We start from the raw sequence: 17,930 nt of genomic DNA on the forward strand, positions 1-17,930 counted from the left end.
TACACAAATACTTTTATTTTCCCGTTAGGTCTTCGTTTTTCTTTTTTTTGTCTCTTTTTTTTTTTTTTTTGTCCTTTTTGGAACCCTTTAGTACAAAAGGCCTGTGGGGGGAGGGAGTTGCTCCATAAAACCAGAAGACACAAGACCATAAAGCCCACAAGGACCACAAACAGCCCCCCACCACACACAAACCCTACTTGTTAGTAAACTTTTCGCTTTTAAAAAAAACTGTATTTTTTTTTTTGTCTTTTTTTTTTTTCCAAGGTTATCAATTCTAATTCTTTACTTTCATTTGAATACAAAACACATAAGTTTGCTATTATCTTTCGTGGCTCCCTGAGCTGAATTTTCTAAGCTTTCTTTGAAATCACTCCTCATTTGCTTCTGTCCGAAGACCAAGAAGGGCTTGCGTGGGCTTCCCCTTTTCTTCAAACATCCAAGCACGGAAAAGGAAAAATAAGGATAAATCCATAAATCCATCTATAAAAAACAAACCCCAAGGTGATTGTGTTGATGTCCCGTCAGTAGCTGAGGATCCGAGCGATTCCCCACCATCACTAACACACGACGCACGACAGGAGGAACAACTTTTCACCAGTGGACATCTCTGCTCAGCCTGGATGGCAAAGTCCCCACGGACACTTCCGGAGGGGGGGGGAAGGAAAAGGGGGAGAAAAAACCCCAAAAAACAAAAAAGGAAACAAAAAAAAAAAAAAAAACCAACCAAAAAAACCCCCAGAATAAAATTGCCACCACCAAAACCATCAGTGGAATACAATTACAGCAGACAAAAATACACAGCTAAGTGTACTGGGAGGGGTCCCCCCCTTCCCACGCTATTTCCTAGTCCAGTATTTACATTTTTCACAAGTCTTATGCAGGATGCACAAAAAAAAAAGTCCCAATAAAAAAAGGAGTCCTTTATAGTGCCACCAAAGCCAGACGGAAAGAACCGGAAAACCAAAAAAAAAAAAAAAAAAAAACCAAAAAAAAAAAATCAAAAGGAACCCCAAAACCTTAAAATCAAATAAAAATCCGTTTAGGGCTTCCATGTGTGCCAGAGTTGCAGATCTCCAAATAAATCCGAGTGTGGTGGGTGCCGGGCGGAGCTGGGCCGGGCCCGGGGCCTCCCCTGGGCATTCCTGGAGCATTCCCGAGGGCTGCACATCCCAGGATCAGTAGATGACCTCGTAGACCGTGGCCTTCTTGTCCCCAGAGCCCGTGACGATGTACTTGTCATCCGCTGAGATGTCACAGCTCAGCACGGACGAGGACTCCTTGGACTGGGAAAAGCAGGAGGGGAGAGAACTCATCAGGGTGGGAGAGAAAACTCATCAGGGTGGGGGACAGAACCCAGCGGGCCGGGACAGACAGAACCCAGCGGGCCGGGACAGACAGAACCCATCAGGGTGGGACAGACAGAACCCAGCGCGCCGGGACAGACAGAACCCATCAGGGTGGGACAGACAGAACCCAGCGGGCCGGGACAGACAGAACCCAGCGGGCTGGGACAGACAGAACCCAGCGGGCCGGGACAGACAGAACCCAGCGGGCCGGGATGGACGCTCCATGCTCCCCGCAGCATTCATGGTGGGGTCAGCACCACATCCCACCTCTGACACCAACCCAGCCATCCTGAAGGGTCTCCCCTCTCTCCAGGATAACTGGGAATGGGAATGTGGGAGCAGCCCCCACCCCGTGCCCTTCCCAAGCTCTCCCACCTGGAAGATGCTGGCTCCGTAGGGCGTCCTCCAGGCGTTGAGCAGGTTGTCCTTCCCAGTGCTCACAAACCACTTCCCTGCATTGGGAATTTGGGATCAGCAGCTGAACCCTGCCGGTGCCACCTCCCCAACCCTTCCCTGTCTGAGCCCAGAGATTTGGGAGAAATAGGAAAACCTGGAGGTTCCCTGGGGAGTCCTGTCCAGCCCTACTCTGCTGGGAGATTCCAAGTGCTGCTTCCCACCTCCAGTGGTGCTCTGTGGCCGTTTGCAGCCAAAACCAGGATGGGTTTATGGGAATAACCCTGCCAAAACCAGGATGGGTTTATGGGAATAACCCCCACCACAGCCAGGATGGGTTTATGGGAATAGACCCTGCCAAAACCAGGATGGGTTTATGGGAATAGACCCTGCCAAAACCAGGATGGGTTTATGGGAATAACCCCCACCACAGCCAGGATGGGTTTATGGGAATAAACCCCAAATGCAGCATCCATGGGATTGGATCCTGCAGGAAACATCCGTGCTCAGCCCCCCTAGCTGCACTGCACTGAGCACTGTCCCTTCCTGCAGTTCATGGCCACCCCTGTCTCCCATCCCTGGAAGTGTCCATGGCCAGGCTGAACGGGGCTTGGAGCACCCTGGGACAGTGGGCAGAGTCCCAATTTAAGGTTCCTTCCAACCCCAAACATTCCATGATCCCACGATCCCCATCCATGAGGATGTCCTGGGGTGGGGTCAGGTGGAAGGTGCCCCAGGGATGAGCTTTAAGGTCTCTCCCAACCCAACCCAGCCCACTCCAGGATTCCAGGGTGCCCATCTCTCCCAGCCCAGCCCACTCCAGGACTGCAGGGTGCCCATCCCTGCCCTGCTGCTCACCGCAGTAGGCGAATTTGAGGGAGAGCACACAGCTCTCGTGCAGATGCAGCTGGTACTTGTCGGGCTTGGTGTGGTGCAGCACCTCCACGTTGCTGCTCTCCATGCCCACTGCCAGCCACTCGCCCGTCGGGCAGTATCCCAGGGAGAAGATCTGTGGATAGAAGTGGGATATGGGGAGATCAGCGGGAATTCCTGGCCCCCTAAGGAAGGGTGGGAAGAGAGATCCTCAAGGTGCCTCTCCCAACCCAACTGTTGTGGGATCTGTGGCACTGCTGGAGCTGCTGGCCAGCCCCAGATGGATGGAGCAGGTGGGGAGAGGCAGATCCCTGGGTTGGGATGGCTCCATCCCCATGATACTGCTGCCCTTGCCAATGGGACACAAGGTCCCAGCTCTGCCCCTATCCCACCCCCAGGGCACCCAGAGAACCCTGTGACATCCACAGGCATCCCATGGGAAGAGCTGCTTCCTCAACAGCAGCCTCATCCTGCAAGGATGGAAAAGAGGAGCTGCCACAAGACCCAGCGAGCTCCAGCATTCCTGGGCCACCCCGAAACCAGCGGGAACAGCCACGCTCAGAGCTCCCAGGGCTGTTTTCCCAGCAGGAAAAGCCCCTCCCAGGAGCCAGGGGCTGAGCAGGACCCCGTGTTTCCCGTGGGGGATGGATCCCTGCCCCCTGTACCCCTGTGTCCCCTTCCCCTGCCCACCTGGGAGGTGAAGTCGTGCTGCTGCAGCTGCCGCCCTTCCCGCAGGTCCCAGGAGCGCACCGTGTTGTCCAGGCCCCCCGTCCACAGCTTCGTACCATCATGGGAAATGTCTATGCAGCTGGCCCCGTCTGTGTGCCCTTGGAATTGCCTTGGGAGCAGGGAAAAAATCATGGAATTCTGCAAGGGGAGTGCTAGAAAAGGCACGGAGCTGCGTTCGAGGTGCTCAGATGATGTTCAGGTGGCTCGTCCATGCCAAATATTCCTGGAAATCCATCCAGGAGCATCCTGAGATGAGGAGCTCCAGCCTGGCCAAGGACTGGGCTGGTTTAGGGATGAGCACCCAGGAAATGGTGCAGCATCACCAGAGGGTGTTCCTGGCTCCAGCCCAGACAGGATGGGGGACTCCCCATCCCTGGAAAGTTTAAGGCCAGGTTGAACGGGGCTTGGAGCAACCTGGGATAGTGGAAGGTGTTTTGCCCAAGGAAAAGAGGAAAGGGACATCGATGGGGGGGGGAAGAGGAAAGGGACCATGATGGGGGGAAAGAGGAAAGAGATGGCAATGGGGAAGGGAAAGAGGAAAAGGGACGCTGACAAAAGAAGAGGAAAAGGGATGCTGACAAAAAGAAGAGGAAAAGAGACATTGATGGAAGGAAGAGGAAAAGAGATGTTGACAAAAGGAAGAGGAAAAGGGACATTGATGGAAGGAAGAGGAAAAGGGATGTTGACAAAAGGAAGAGGAAAAGGGACGTGGGGGAAGGGGTAAAGGAACACTGACAAAAAGAGAAGAAAAAAGGACATTGTGGGGGAAAAGGGACGTTGTGGGGGAAGAGGAAAAGAAACACCAGCAGAAGACAAAAAAGGACTGTGAGGGGATAAAAATGACCTTTAAGGTCCTCCCCAGCCCAGGAGCCCCGAGCAGCAGGACCCCGCGGGGCTCACCTGACGAGGGTCTGGTTGTGCAGGTCCCAGACGGCGATGTTGCCGTCGCTGCAGCACGAGAAGCACACCTTGGCGTCGGGGCTGATGGCCAGCGCGTAGCAGGCGGGCGCCGAGGACGTCAGCTCGGCCTTGATGCGCGGCGTGGGCGACGCCAGGTCCCAGATGGTCAGCGTGCTGGCCTCGCCCCCCACGATCAGCGTGCGGCCGTCCGGCAGCAGCTTGCAGGAGCGGATGTAGTTATCCCTGTTCTGGGGACACAAGGGACCGTCAGGGACCGCCTGGGGACCGGGCAGTGGTGGTGGAAGGGGAAGGGGGTTATGGGGGTGTGGAGAGGGAGGAGAAAGGGAATGCAAGGGGGTGGGAAAAAAGGAACAGGGACGTTGATAGGGGAGAAGGGTAAAAGGGATGTTGATGGGGGAGAAGGGTAAAAGGGACGTTGATGGGGAGAAAAAGGGACACTGATGGGGAAAGAGGCAAAAGGATGTTGGTGGGGGAAAGAGGAAAAGGGAGGTTGATGGGGAGAAGAGGAACAGGGACGTTGGTGTGGAAAGAGGAACAGGGACATTGGTGTGGAAAGAGGAACAGGGACGTTGATAGGGAGAAGAGGAAAAGGGACGTTGGTGGGGAAAGAGAAAGAGGGACGCTGACGGGGAGAAGAGGAACAGGGACGCTGACGGGGAGAAGAGGAACAGGGATGTTTGAGGAAAAGTTACATTTGATGGTGAGAAGAGGAAAAGGGACATTGGTGGGGGAAGAGGAAAAGAGAAATTTAAAGGGGGAAAGAGAGATAACGGGAAGAGGAATAAGACAGTAACAGAAGACAAAGAGTTGGTAACGGGGAATAGCAACAGGGTGTTAAGGGGGGAAGAAGAAAGGGAGGGCAGCGGGGGAAAGAGGAAACATAGATGACAATGTGGGGAAGAGATGTTGATGTTAACGGGGCGAAGATGATGAACAGCATCAGAGGTGGGTGAGGGCAGGGGACACAGCCCTGGGGACAGCAGCAGCCCCGCCACAGGCGCTCCAGCCCTCACCAGGCAGTCCAGCTGTGAGATGGGGCTCTTGCTGCCGGGCTGGCTGATGTCCCAGATCTTGACGCAGCCCTTGCCGCCGGTGTAGACGTGGCGGGTGGGGTTGCTGATGGTGACAGCACACACCACCTCGCCGTGGCTCAGCGTGTTGATCTGCCGCGCGTGCCGCGGGATGCCCGGCCCCGCCAGCGCGTCGTGCGGGAACGGCACCGGCTGCATCTGCCCGTCCGCGCTCACGTGGAACGAGTACGCCCTGCCGGGGCGGGAAAGGGCTCAGCTCCAGGGATGGAGCTCCTGGGGGCCGTCACGCCGCGTTCACAGCGCCAGCCCTGGGTGAAGGCTTCCCTCGTCTCCCTCCCGGCCACTCGTCGTCCCCTGCGATCCCACAAAAATCCAAGCGGGACTTACGGTTTCCCTCCGGGGATGGATGCCAGGCTGGAGGGCAGGCCTGGGGCTCGCATGGGTGGGTGAGGGTCAAACCCAACCTGCCAAGAGATGCACGGACACGGGTGAGGCCAGGAATGCCACACGGCTTCCCATCCATGACCCCTTGGGGACACTGGGCAGCTCCTGCTTTTCCCCTGCTGCTCAAAGCTAACTGGCATTTCCCCCTGGCAGGAAGGGGAACCAGCCAAAGGTTTTGGGTCTGCAAGAACCAGGTGGGACACGCTCCCTCCCCCTGTGTTGTTCCCAAGCCCCTAGGGACGGGATCAGCCATGTTGTGCCTGGCACCCCGAGGGCAGAGACCCCAATCCCTCCCTCAGTGGCAGAGACCCCAATCCCTCCCTCAGTGGCAATGTTTGACTCCTTGTTCTGCCTTAAAACAGGAGTTCAGTGAGAGGAATGGGAAGGGGATTGAGGAATGGGATAAGGGGCCGAGGAACGGGAAGGAGAAACCCCAACCCAGTGGCACATGCACGTCACCCCGTGAAGAAGCATCTCCATCCCCACCCCTTCAATCCAAAGCCCAGCTGGCTCTGAGGAGCAGCCCCAACCTCCCAGCCCCCAGGAGCCCCCCCAGGCCTCCCCCCAGCGAGAAAGGAGCTAAAAGTGCTACGTACAGCTCCAAAGCTCACCATTGGTGACCGGCCATAGGCGGCAGCGGCGGCGGCGGCCGCGCTCATCTGCGGGGGGAGGTTGTGCAGCCCCGCGTAGGCGCCGGGGCTCGTCAGGGACCCGTTCATCTCGTGGTGCCCCATCATGGCAAAGGGCGCCGCGTACGAGCCCGCGATGGAGATGGGCGTCCGCAGGGCCGAGGCTGTGAGAGCGGGGACAGAGTCCGGGCTGGGACATGGGCAGGGCTGGGGACATGGGCAGGGAGCAGAGCAGAGCAGAGCCACAGAAAAACCCAACACCATGGAGGAGTCCAACCCCTAGCCCAACACCAGCTTCCTCTCATCCCAAAGCACTGAGTGCCACTTCCCTGGACGCCTCCAGGGATGATGTCTCCACCACCTCTCCCTAGGCACCCTTTTCTCGAAGAAATTCCTCCTGATGTCCAACCTGAACTTCCTCTATCACAGCTTGAGGCTGTGTCCCCTCATCCCAACACTGCTCACTTCATGACCAGATCTCCCTCCTCACACCATTGGATGAGGTCCCCCATAAACCTCATCCCCCATAAATGCAATCCCCAATAAATGCAATCCCCCATAAACGCAATCCCCCCAGAGCTGCTGTTCCCCGTGGACAGGGAGGAGCCGAAGCTGTGCTGGGGACACTGGTGACACCGTGGTGACACTGGTACCCACCCAGGGGGTCCATGCCGCTGGGCTTGCCGGGCATGGGCCGCAGCCCCGGGGTGCTGCTGGTGCCCGGGGTGGGAGCGTCGTTCCTGGGCGTGGGAGTGTTGGACTTGAGGCCGGGCGTGGAGGATTTGTCGTTCTGGGGGGAGAAGGGATGGAGAAGGAGGGGTGAGCTCCAGCTGCTGGGACCCACACCCTGCCCCAGGCACCCCCAGAGGGGACGTACGTGGCCCAGGTCCTTGGTCTTGGAGGAGGGAGTGCTGCTGGAGGAGGCCACCGAGGCCGGGCTGTTGGGAGCGTCGCCCTTCTTCAGCCCGCGAGCTTTGTCCAGGCCGTTCTCCGGGGGGGAATGGGCCGGGCTCACCCGGGGGGTGGCAGGGTCCTGAGAGGTGGGAAAAGCCTTGGAATTCCCACAGCGGGAAGGAAGGGCTCCCTCCGGCTTCCCCTTCAGGCCGGTGTGGGGAGGTCCCTAAGGAATCACCTGCCACATCCCAAACCCAGAGCTCACCTCATTGGAGACATCGACCACCAGGTCATCGCTCTTGTCACCATCGCTGTCCTGGAACACAAAATGTGTCACACCCCAAAAACTGGGGGGGGATCAGCCCCCCGAGGAGCCAAACCACCCCCAACAGCAGCAGGACATTCAGGCTGGAGATCAGGGAGGAAATTCTTCCATGGAAAAGGTGGTCGGGTGTTGGAAGGGGCTGCCCAGGGCAGGGGTGCAGTCAGCGAGGGGAGCGGATGTGGCACTTGGGGACATGGATTATGGTGGCCTTGGGATGGTGCTGAGGGATGGTTGGACCCCACAGTCTCCAAGGTCTTTTCCAGCCTGAATGATCCCACGGCTCTCTGTCCCAGCTGACACAGGTGACACCTGGAAAGCACCACCCCAATCCCGCTTCCTGCCCCCAGGTGCTGCCCCAGGTGTCCCCGTGGCCTCAGAGCCGTCACTGTCACTCACATATCGGCTCATGCTGTCCTTCTCCTCCGCTTTCCTCTTCTTGGAGTCGATGCTGTAGTCCGTGGAGCTCCGGTGCTTCTCGCTGGCCCGCAGGCTCTCCGAGGGGGACACGGAATTATTCTGTGGGGATGGGAGAAGCTTTGAAGGGGGAGCAGAAGGAAACGAGGCTCCACGAGCAGCACAGCCCTGTCCCAGCAGGGATGAGATCCCCTGGTCCCCGCCATGCCACAGGACCCAGGGGACAGATCCAGCAACAGCCTCACTGGGAGCACTGGGAATGCTGTGGGGATGCCCATGGACACCCGAGCTCCTCTGCTGCAATAGCAGGAAAACGCAGGAAGTTGTTTATAAAAACATCTGGGAAAAGCATGTGGCCAGGAATGGCAAACCCCAGTGCCCAAGTCACAGCTCTGCTCATTGGGAATTCTGTCCTTGCCTCGAGCAGCAAAGCCCAGGACATCCTGGCATTCCCAGGAAAGCTCCAGAGCCCAGGAGTTCTCCCTCTGGCAGAGCTGGGAGCCTCAGCCAGGAGGAGCAACAGAATGGCTGCATCCCAGCCCTGGAGCCAAAGGACATCCACAAAATGTCCTGGAAAACCCACGTGACCAGGAGTGCCATGGCACAGGGGAATTCTGCCCTTGCTCCAAGCAGCAAAGGGGTGTTGGCATTCCCAGGGAATGCTGGAGGGAAACAGCAGCACAACCAGGAGGATGCCTGGCCCTGATCCTGCATTCCCTCTCCTCAATCCCTGGGATCAGCAGGATCCATCCCCATTCTCTCCCTGCACATTCCCTCTCCTCAATCCCTGGGATCATCAGGATCCATCCCCATTCTCTCCCTGCACATTCCCCACTCAGTCTCAGGGATCAGCAGGATCCATCCCTGCCCTCTCCCTGCACATTCCCCACTCAGTCTCTGGGATCAGCAGGATCCATCCCCATTCTCTCCCTGCACATCCCCACTCAGTCTCTGGGATCAGCAGGATCCATCCCTGCTCTCTCCCTGCACATTCCCCACTCAGTCTCTGGGATCAGCAGGATCCATCCCTGCTCTCTCCCTGCACATTCCCCACTCAGTCTCTGGGATCAGCAGGATCCATCCCTGCCCTCTCCCTGCACATTCCCCACTCAGTTCCTGGGATCAGCAGGATCCATCCCTGCTCTCTCCCTGCACATTCCCTGATCCATCCCCGCTCCCCCAGCCCCGCCGCTCCTGAGCCGTGCCCGCCTTTCTTCCCCGGCTGAAAGGGAGAACCAAAGCAGTTCATGTTTCTCCTCGGTCCCCACTAAGCAGCTTTGGATAACACGGAGCTCTTTCTTCCCAGGCAGTCATGCTGAAAACCCTCGCAGCTCCCAGAGAATCATGTCAGGCATTTAGAGGCATCGATCCATTCAGCCCCGCTCCTGGCCCGCCGCCAAGGAACTAAATATTTTTTATTGCACAGGCAAAGGCTGGGGAAAATATGAATGACTAACGCTGATTATCGCACACATTAAACCTCCACGGGGAATACCCCGGCTCGCAGTTTATGGATTGGGAAGCTGCCCGGCTCCGACGGCCCCCTGCCCGCCCCAGGAGCGGGTTAATGACGCCCAATTCCCCTCTGCCTCTCCCCCCTCGCAGAGCACTTCCCTTCCCCGCTCTCCAAAGGGCCGTTTGTGGGCTCGGGGCTGGCAGGAAATCGCTGCCAAGCCGCAGCTCAGCCGCCCTTTGTGTCCTGGCAGCTTTTCACACGGAATGCTGCGCTGGGGAACGAGCTCTGGGATCACCCAGCCCCACCTGGACCCGGCCCCACCGCGCAGGGACACGGCCAGGCCCTGCCTGGACACCTGCAGTGCCTCCCTGCGCTGCCCCTTCCGATGGTTCACAGCCCTTTCCATGCTGAGGTCCCATTTTCCCTGGACACCGGGCTGGGAGCTGCTGGCTCAGGCCCGTTCCATGAGCGGGGCAGCCCCCGCCTGGCTCCTGCCACCCTCCAGACCCCCTCCATCCCTGCTCCCAGGGAACCCCTCCCATGGGCAGCCTCCAAGGCGGCTCCAAAATCCAGGGATTTCCCTGGTTAGGAGCTGCTTGAGCTTCCAAGTCCTGCATAATTTGGAGAATTAACCAACCCCATCCCAGATTAGGTGAGCCCAGATGATGGGGGAGCGATGAGGAATGAACCAGCTTCCCTGACCACCCAGGGGATCTGGGTCTGACCACGCTCACTCAACCAAAATGATGGAATTTCCTGACCTTCTGCCACAAGCAAAGGGATTTAAATCACATTTCCAAACCACCAGCACTATGGAGAAGGTGACTCCTCTCATCCCAGCACAGCTCTTCCAGGCAGGATGAGGGATTTTATTGCCTGGTTTATTATTTAATAAGACCTGTGCCAAAGGCAGCCCTGCAGCTCCAAGGCACCAGGTGGGTTTTTAAGGGATAAATAAAACTCAGCCGTGCAGCCACCAGAAAGTGGGAGCAAAAGGAAGGAATGGGACTTACTGCACTTGAGTCTCGCTCTTCAGGAGATGCCAGGGCAGAGGGGAGGGCACAGCCAAAACAGAGACAGGGATAAAAAAGCAAGTTAGGATAAGTCTTAAACCAGAAAAATAAACCCAGAACCTCCTCGTGCTCCTAACTCAAACCCTTAAACTCAAGCCCTGTCTGGGCTCTCTCCAGCTTTAGAATCTCCCCCCATCCATCTCTCCCATCCAATTCCTGCCCCTTTTTGTCCATGTGATTTATCTGGCCAAACACAGCTGGCAATGCCCCGGATCCAAAGGGAACTGCAGCAGCCCCAGGTGTCTGTCCCAAGGGGCACAGCTCCACACCCAGAAGGTGGTTCAGCCCTTCCTTTGTGCCCAAATTATACATTTCCCCTGGGATCTCTGGCAATCTGAATCCACCCAGGAGAAGGAATGGAGCAGGAGCATTGCTACCAATACTTTTGTCTCACTGCTTTTTTCCCCACCCCAAAATCCCCCAGCAGAGCCCGGCAACTCAGAGAGGCTGTGGGAACCTGCCCTGCCAATGGGAGAGTGGAAATATCCCAAATCCTCCTGTGCTGGTGGGCAGGGGGATCTGCCAGGACAACCCTGAACACTGCTGGTTTGCAGCTGGACCCACAGATCCTTGCATCTGCTAACAGATGGTCTCAGATCCCAAATAACGGGGAAAACACCAAGTTCCTGCTGCACAGAGCTGGATCCCTGACCGTGATGGAGAGGAGGAGGAAGAGGAGGAGGGTGAAGGCTGCTTTCCCATTAAGGAACAGCACAGGAATTGCAGCCAGGCTCCACCAAAGGCTGAGCACCATTTTAGAGAATTCTGCATCCCTAAAAGGGCAACCCCATGATCTGAATGAGGCTGACCCAAGGGATAGGGTGGTGGGAAATGAGTCATGACAGGACCAGGGAGTTCCACCAACATCTGAGGGACCTGGAGCAACTCCTGAGGAGGCCACAGAGCTACTGCAAGGGCTGGAGCTGGGCTGGGAGAGCTGGGAATGTTCACCTGGGGAAGAGAAGGCTCCATGGAGAGCTCAGAGCCCCTTGCAGGGCCTAAAGTGACTCCAGAAGAGCTGGAGAGGGACTGGGGACAAGGGACAGGAGACTGGGAATGGCTTCATAGTGGAAAAGTGGAGATTTGGGTGGGATACTGGGAATGAACTGTTCCCTGTGAGGGCAGTGAGACCCTGGCACAGGTGGGCACAGACACCCGGATCCCTGGCAGCGTCCAGATCCAGCTGGGAGCACCCCGATAGAGTGGGAAGCGTCACTTTAACCCTCCTCTCCCTTCCAACCAACCCGTGGCAGGGCCGTGGCTGCAGCAACAGCAGCAGCATCCCCTCACCTCTGTGGTCCAGGTCGTGGTGGTTCTTCTCGTCCTTGACGGCCAGGTGTGCCTGGCTGCCCAGGGCGCCCAGGGCCAGCAGCCCCGAGCTGGTGCCGGTGACGGGCGGGATGCCGGGCGGCTGGAGCCCCGAGGGGTGCGGAGGCAGCTGCACCGGGGGGCCGTGCGCGGCGTGCGACAGGTGCTGGGCCTGGAGCTGCTGCTGCTGCAACGAGAGCACCAGTGAGCCAAGGGGGGAACGGGGCACAGGGGCTGCGAGGGACGCTCCGCGATGGGACGGGCCCGGTCGCGCCGGGAGCCGCCCCGCTGGATGCCTGGAAGGAGAAGCCCCGTTAGCAGGAGGGCAGAGGTGCCCAGGGATGGCCACAGGGGTTAGCAGGGGGACAGAGCCACCCAGGGATGGCCTCAGGGGTTAGCAGGAGGGCAGAGCCACCAAGGGATGTACCCAGGGGTTAGCAGGAGGGCAGAGGTGCCCAGGGATGGCCACAGGGGTTAACAGGAGGGCAGAGCCACCCAGGGATGTACCCGGGGTTAGCAGGAGGGCAGAGGTGCCCAGGGATGGCCACAGGGGTTAGCAGGAGGACAGAGGTGCCCAGGGGTGTACCCAGGGGTTAAAAGGGGGACAGTCACCCAGGGATGGCCACAGGGGTTAGCAGGGGGACAGAGCCACCCAGGGATGGCCCCAGGGGTTAACAGGAGGGCAGAGGTGCCCAGGGGTGTACCCAGGGGTTAAAAGGGGGACAGAGTCACCCAGGGATGGCCACAGGGGTTAGGAGGGGGACAGAGCCACCCAGGGATGGCCCCAGGGGTTAAGAGGAGGGCAGAGGTGCCCAGGGATGTCCTCAGGACACAGCACAGCTGTGGCAGAGCACACACAGCCCTCTCCCCGGGACAATCCTGCATCCCCAAGAACATGGTTAGTTTGGCTTTTCCAGCAGTAAAAAGGATAAAAAAAAAACCCCAGGAATCCCACCCAGGAGGCAGTGACACACCATGGCTGGAGGGCAGCAGCTGAACCAGTCAAAGGGAGAAAATTCCAGCACCCAGGAGCCTCCCAGCCAGCTCAGCACAGGGAAGTTCTGCTCATTGGGTCAGGAGCAGCTTCCAGGTGCTTCATGGCGGGAGGAAAACTCCACATCATTTTCCTGGTCCCATCCCAGGATCCTGCTGCTCTCAGCCCCTTCTGAAACCAGACACACCCTGCAGGGATCCTCCATTCCCACCGTGGGGTTGGACATAACCCCCCACATTCCCTGGAGCTCCAGCCCAGCCAGAATGGCACAGGGCCCCCAGCTGCTCCCAGGGCTTTTTGGGAGTGAATCCCAGCCATGCCAGCACTCCCCCAGCCATGGAGATTCATTCACTGCCCGCTCCAGCTGAGCTGGAAAAAGCTGAACTGCGACTCTGGGGAGAGAAGGGAAAACCAGACACGGGGAAAACCAGACACATTCCCTGCTTCAAACACAACCTTGGAAGAAAACCAGCTGAAATCCCAGGAGCCACTTCCGAGAGCCCCCAGGCCTGCCCTGGTGCAGCCAGGAGGGTCTTGGAGCTGGAGCTGCTGCCTGGGACCCTCCTGCCTGCACCCACAGCCCCTGCAGCAGCATCCCAGGGAAATCGCATTTGGGCATCTGAGCACAACAGGAATCACGGGCTGGGGACACCTGGAATGAATGAGGGGACACCCGGGCTGCAGCAGAGCTCCCCCAGGTCCCCACAGCCAGCCTGGATCTGGATTTGTCACGGGGAACTCTGAGGGGCAGGGATGGACAGCAGGACCTGCTGGCACAGGGGCCAGCCCAATGGACACCCCCAGGAACACCAAAAACACCCCCGGGGATGGAGGGCTCCCCAAAACAACACCCCTGGGGATGGAGGGCTCCCCAAAATCACCACCCCTGGGGATGGAGGGCTCCCCAAAACAACACCTTCAGGGATGGAGGGCTCCCCAAAACAACACCCCTGGGGATGGAGGGATTCACAAAAACTCCACCCCTGGGGATGGAGGGCTCCACAAAACACCCCTGGGGATGGAGGGCTCCCCAGAACACCCCCAGGGATTGAGGGCTCCCCAAAACAACACCCCCGGGGATGGAGGGCTCCCCAAAACAACACCCCCGGGGATGGAGGGCTCCCCAAAACAACACCTTCAGGGATGGAGGGCTCCCCAGAACAACACTCCTGGGGATAGAGGGCTCCACAAAACAACAGCCCTGGGGATGGAGGGCTCTGCCCATGCTCCCAACAGTTCCATCACGGAAATTTCCAGCACATCTTGCCCAGAGCTGCAGGAGGTGCACCCAGGTGCCCCTGGATCCCTGGCAGTGCCCAAGGCCAGGTTGGACAGGGTTGGAGCAGCCTGGGACAGCAGAAGGTGTCCCTGCCATGGCAGGGGTGGCACTGGGTGGGCTTTAACCCCAAACCATTCCATGAGAAGTATCCCCACATCAAGGCCAGGTTTTGGGGGAACAGCCCCGGCCCACTCCTGATGGAAGGACCCATTCTGGGCAGCAGGAGGTGACGTCCTGTCCCACTCCATGGACACAGCAGATGGAGCAGGCCCTGGCTGGGCCACCCACCCCTTCCAGAGCTGCCTTCTCATCCCTGTGGGATGGAGGGGGAATTCCCCATGCACAAGAAGATTCCAGGTGGGAGCTGAGGGCAGCCCCAGGCACAGGAGATCCATGGAAGCAGCTCTGATATCCCAGCTGCAGCAGGAGCCACACAGAGAAGGCCATCAGGCCTCTGCTGCAGGAAATCCATAAATCCCTGAGCCCTCCAGAAGCAGGAGCTGGTTCTGCCAGCAGGATGGGAAGCATCCTCAGGATGGACATTCCAGAGTGTCCCCAAACCAGGGCACGGAGCAGAGCTGGGGGTGAGGGGCACAAGGTCGGTCCCTTGGCAGCTCCTCAGTGCCAGGATCAATCCTCTGGCACCAAAGCAAATGGAACAGATCCCTGGGGCTCTTCCCAATCCCCATTTCACATGATTTCCACCCATTGGAGGGAGAAGCAGGGCCATTGTAGCAGAGCACCATCCCAGAGAACGGCCCCCGGTGTTTTTCCAGCGCCTCCAACCATTCCCACATTCCTCTCCTGGGAGCTCTCCATTGGTATTTCCATATCCCATCCCTGGAACACACCAAGATCCAGTGGTTTATCCTCGGCAATCTCCAGCTTCCAGAAACATCTGCAGGCTGTAACTCATCCCAGCAGCTTTCCACCCAAAAAAGGGAGAACAGCAGCACTCCAATTCCCAGGGTGTGGATGGCAATTCCCAGCCTGGAACAGCCCAGGGGACAGCACAGCCCCACCACCAGCGAGGCAGCAGCACCATGGGGAGTAGAATCAGCACCTGGAGCTGCTCCAGCAAAGAACAAACCGGGATTTCTTCCTGGTTTTTAGGCTGCCAACAGGTAAATCCATCCATGGGCTCGGTGAGGAACAGCCCCTCACAGGATGTGGGACCAAGGCCAGGACACAGCATCCCTGGTGGCCCACAGCAACATCTCCAGGTGGGTTTGGCTTCCTCCCCTCTGGCAGTGGAGAGCAGAATCCGTGTGGGATGTCCTGAAGCCTTGTCCCTGTGTCCTGGGGTGGCCGAGGTCCCAAAGCGGGGCTGCAGAGCTCCATCCGTGTCCCAGGCAGGTCATTCCCGTGGCAAGGAGAGCAGGATGAGGAGTCAGGGAGCCTGGGGCTCAGCCCAGGGTGGTGCTGCAGAGTTCCCAGTGCACAATCCTTCCTGCACATCCCTCAGGAACAACGCCCCGGAGGCTCCCAGGAGGGGCACACAGCCCACCTGGCACTGGGTGGCACCGAGGTCCTGCTTGCCCCCAGTGTCCCCTGCTGGAAAGGGCCCATCCCTCCCTTCCCATCCCTTATCCCAACCCTGGAAATGCTGAGTTCCAACAGCACCACAGGGTGAGGGCTTCCTGCAGCATTCCAGGGATGGGGAGGCTCTTTGGGAAGCCCAGATCCCCCTGCCCAGGCACTGAGGTCCTGCTGGACAAGTGACACACACACAGCACAAGGCTTTGGAGCAGCATTCCAGGATGGTGGAGTGACTGAGCCCATCCACAATCAGATCCCTCAGGATGCTGCCCTGGGGCTCCAGCTGGATTCCAGCACCAGTTTGGGCTCCTCCCGTGCAGCAGGAGCCTGGCAGGGAGTGGTGTCCCCAGTGTCCCAGGAAACAGGGGCTGGGGAGGGATGACAATCCCAGATAACAATCCCTGCACACCCAGCCCGGGGCAGCGCCCACGGAGCTCCCCAGCCGTGTCACACGGACATGGGGGCACGGGAAGAGGTTCCAAATTTGGGAGGAAGGCTGGCAGGGAGTGTCTGCTGGTGGAGTGGCTTTAATTGGATTATGTCCATCACGCTCCATGCCTTTGTTCCCGATTTAATGGTTCAGCACTTCAGTTCAGCGCCGGCGTTAAATTTAGTGACGGGGTTTAATCATTTCCAGGGCTACAACCAAATCAAGGCTCCATTTCAGCCCAGCCTCGAGCGCAGGAGCTGCGAGACAATGGCCCAGATGCATAAAATTAACGGATCTTGACCTCAAAAGGGGCAAAAAAGGAGCTTTGCACCATTTTGGGGGCAGTCTGGGTGTTGCAGCATCTGCACTGGGGTGTTGGGGCAGGCTGGGGACACTGGGGCCACCCAGGGCTGGAGCCCAGGGACACCAGGACAGCCCAGTGCTGAGCAAACCAAGGGGGGAAAGACAGAAACAACCTGCTGAGGGCAGGGCAAAACACCAAACCGTCTGCATTTGGGGGACCCGGGCTGGAGGTGCCACCCAAACCAGCCCCATGCTCCAGGAGGAGCCCGGAACCATCTCCAAAAACCATGGGAGGCCAAGGAATCACCATCCCCTCAAGCCATGGAAGGCCATGGAGTCACCATCCCCTCCTGCCAGCAGCAACCCTATAATAACAAACCACTCCATGCACAGAGGGGAGGGGAAAAAACCCCAAATCCTGTGGATTTTGTGTCTTTGTGGGCACAAATCCTCCACCCAAACCTGTGCCATGCTCTGGGATGAGCCCGGAACCATCTCTGAAAGCCATGGAGCCACCATCCCCTCCTGCCAGCAGCAAGCCTACAGTAACCAACCATTCCCTGCACAGAGGGGAGGAAAAAAGGCAAAATCCTCTGGGTTTTCTGCTCTGGGAAGCTCTGGAGCAGGTGCAGGAGCACAGACCCGGCACCTAAACCCACTCCCCATCTCTGGACAAGCCATGGGAGGCTGTGGGATCACTGGGCAGCAGTGTGTCCCTCTCTGCTGGGCCAGCCCAGGCGAGATGCCTGTGATTCCTCATCAGGGAGGTGATTCAAGGGCTGGGCTGGCTGCTAATGACAGCAGGGCCTTGCTGTGACCCAGGGAAGCAATTATCCAGGGAATGGGGGTCACGGGCCTCCTCATCCACCTTAATTGAATTCCAATATCTGCCACTTCCAGCAGCTCCTGCTCCATCCCCAGCCCACCCCGAATGGGTGAGGAGCAGCAGGAGGGTGCAGTGTCACCCCAAAACTCAGCTCCCATTCCTGGGGCACTTCCCACACCACGAGGGATCCAGCTGCTTCCTCATTCCCAAAAACTGCAGGAGCCCAGAGCACGATTCCACAGTGGGTGACACCCATAAAATACAGGAAAATGGATGGAAGAGCAAGTTAGACACAGAATCATAAAAGATCCTTGAAGCCTACAAAGTGTAAATAGCTATCAAAAAATAGAAACAGTTATAAATGAGTATTTTCTGGGAAACAAAGCCAGAGGAGCACTGGAGCCAGCTGCCCAGGACGTGGATTGGGAATTCCGATGTCCCGGGGTTTGCTGCAGGACCGAGGCAGTGACAGCAACCACAGAAATGATTAGAATTGTTAATTTTCAATCAGAACCCCTCAATCTGTGTGGGGAAAGGGTCAATGGCACAGCACATTTCACACCAACAGCCCGGCAGAGACAAGCCTGGCCTCAGGGGCTGGGGAGGCTCCCGTCCCAAATCCCCCCAGGAACACACCACTGGAATCCAGGAGCTGCCAGGGAGGCAGCAGCTCCCAGCCCTGTCCTGATGGGGGCCGGATTGGGGCAGTTTTGGCGTTGTGGG

At 58.1% G+C, this 17,930-nt stretch overlaps 1 protein-coding gene across 11 annotated transcripts in view; it reads right to left on the reverse strand.

Moving 5' to 3' along the window:
• Positions 1-215: 215 nt before the first annotated feature.
• TLE3 (TLE family member 3, transcriptional corepressor) overlaps positions 216-17,930 on the reverse strand; it is a 29,641-nt gene continuing 11,926 nt past the window's right edge. For 3 of the 11 annotated variants that reach the window (XM_036389637.1, XM_036389638.1, XM_036389636.1), the window contains exons 8-20: positions 11,819-12,023; positions 10,469-10,485; positions 7,982-8,101; positions 7,526-7,576; positions 7,024-7,399; positions 6,349-6,530; positions 5,681-5,757; positions 5,276-5,525; positions 4,242-4,489; positions 3,303-3,450; positions 2,598-2,748; positions 1,722-1,798; positions 216-1,283 (exon numbers count right to left, since the gene is read on the reverse strand). In XM_036389637.1, the coding sequence (XP_036245530.1) occupies positions 1,176-1,283; positions 1,722-1,798; positions 2,598-2,748; positions 3,303-3,450; positions 4,242-4,489; positions 5,276-5,525; positions 5,681-5,757; positions 6,349-6,530; positions 7,024-7,399; positions 7,526-7,576; positions 7,982-8,101; positions 10,469-10,485; positions 11,819-12,023 (2,010 nt within the window). In that variant the 3' untranslated portion in view covers positions 216-1,175. Of the gene's footprint in view, positions 1,284-1,721; positions 1,799-2,597; positions 2,749-3,302; positions 3,451-4,241; positions 4,490-5,275; positions 5,526-5,680; positions 5,758-6,333; positions 6,531-7,023; positions 7,400-7,525; positions 7,577-7,981; positions 8,102-10,468; positions 10,486-11,818; positions 12,024-17,930 lie in introns of all 11 variants that reach the window. The other 8 variants (XM_036389644.1, XM_036389641.1, XM_036389646.1 and 5 more) reach the window with 5 other exon arrangements.

This window comes from Molothrus ater, chromosome 13 (assembly GCF_012460135.2).
Source record: "Molothrus ater isolate BHLD 08-10-18 breed brown headed cowbird chromosome 13, BPBGC_Mater_1.1, whole genome shotgun sequence".
NCBI lineage: Eukaryota > Metazoa > Chordata > Aves > Passeriformes > Icteridae > Molothrus > Molothrus ater.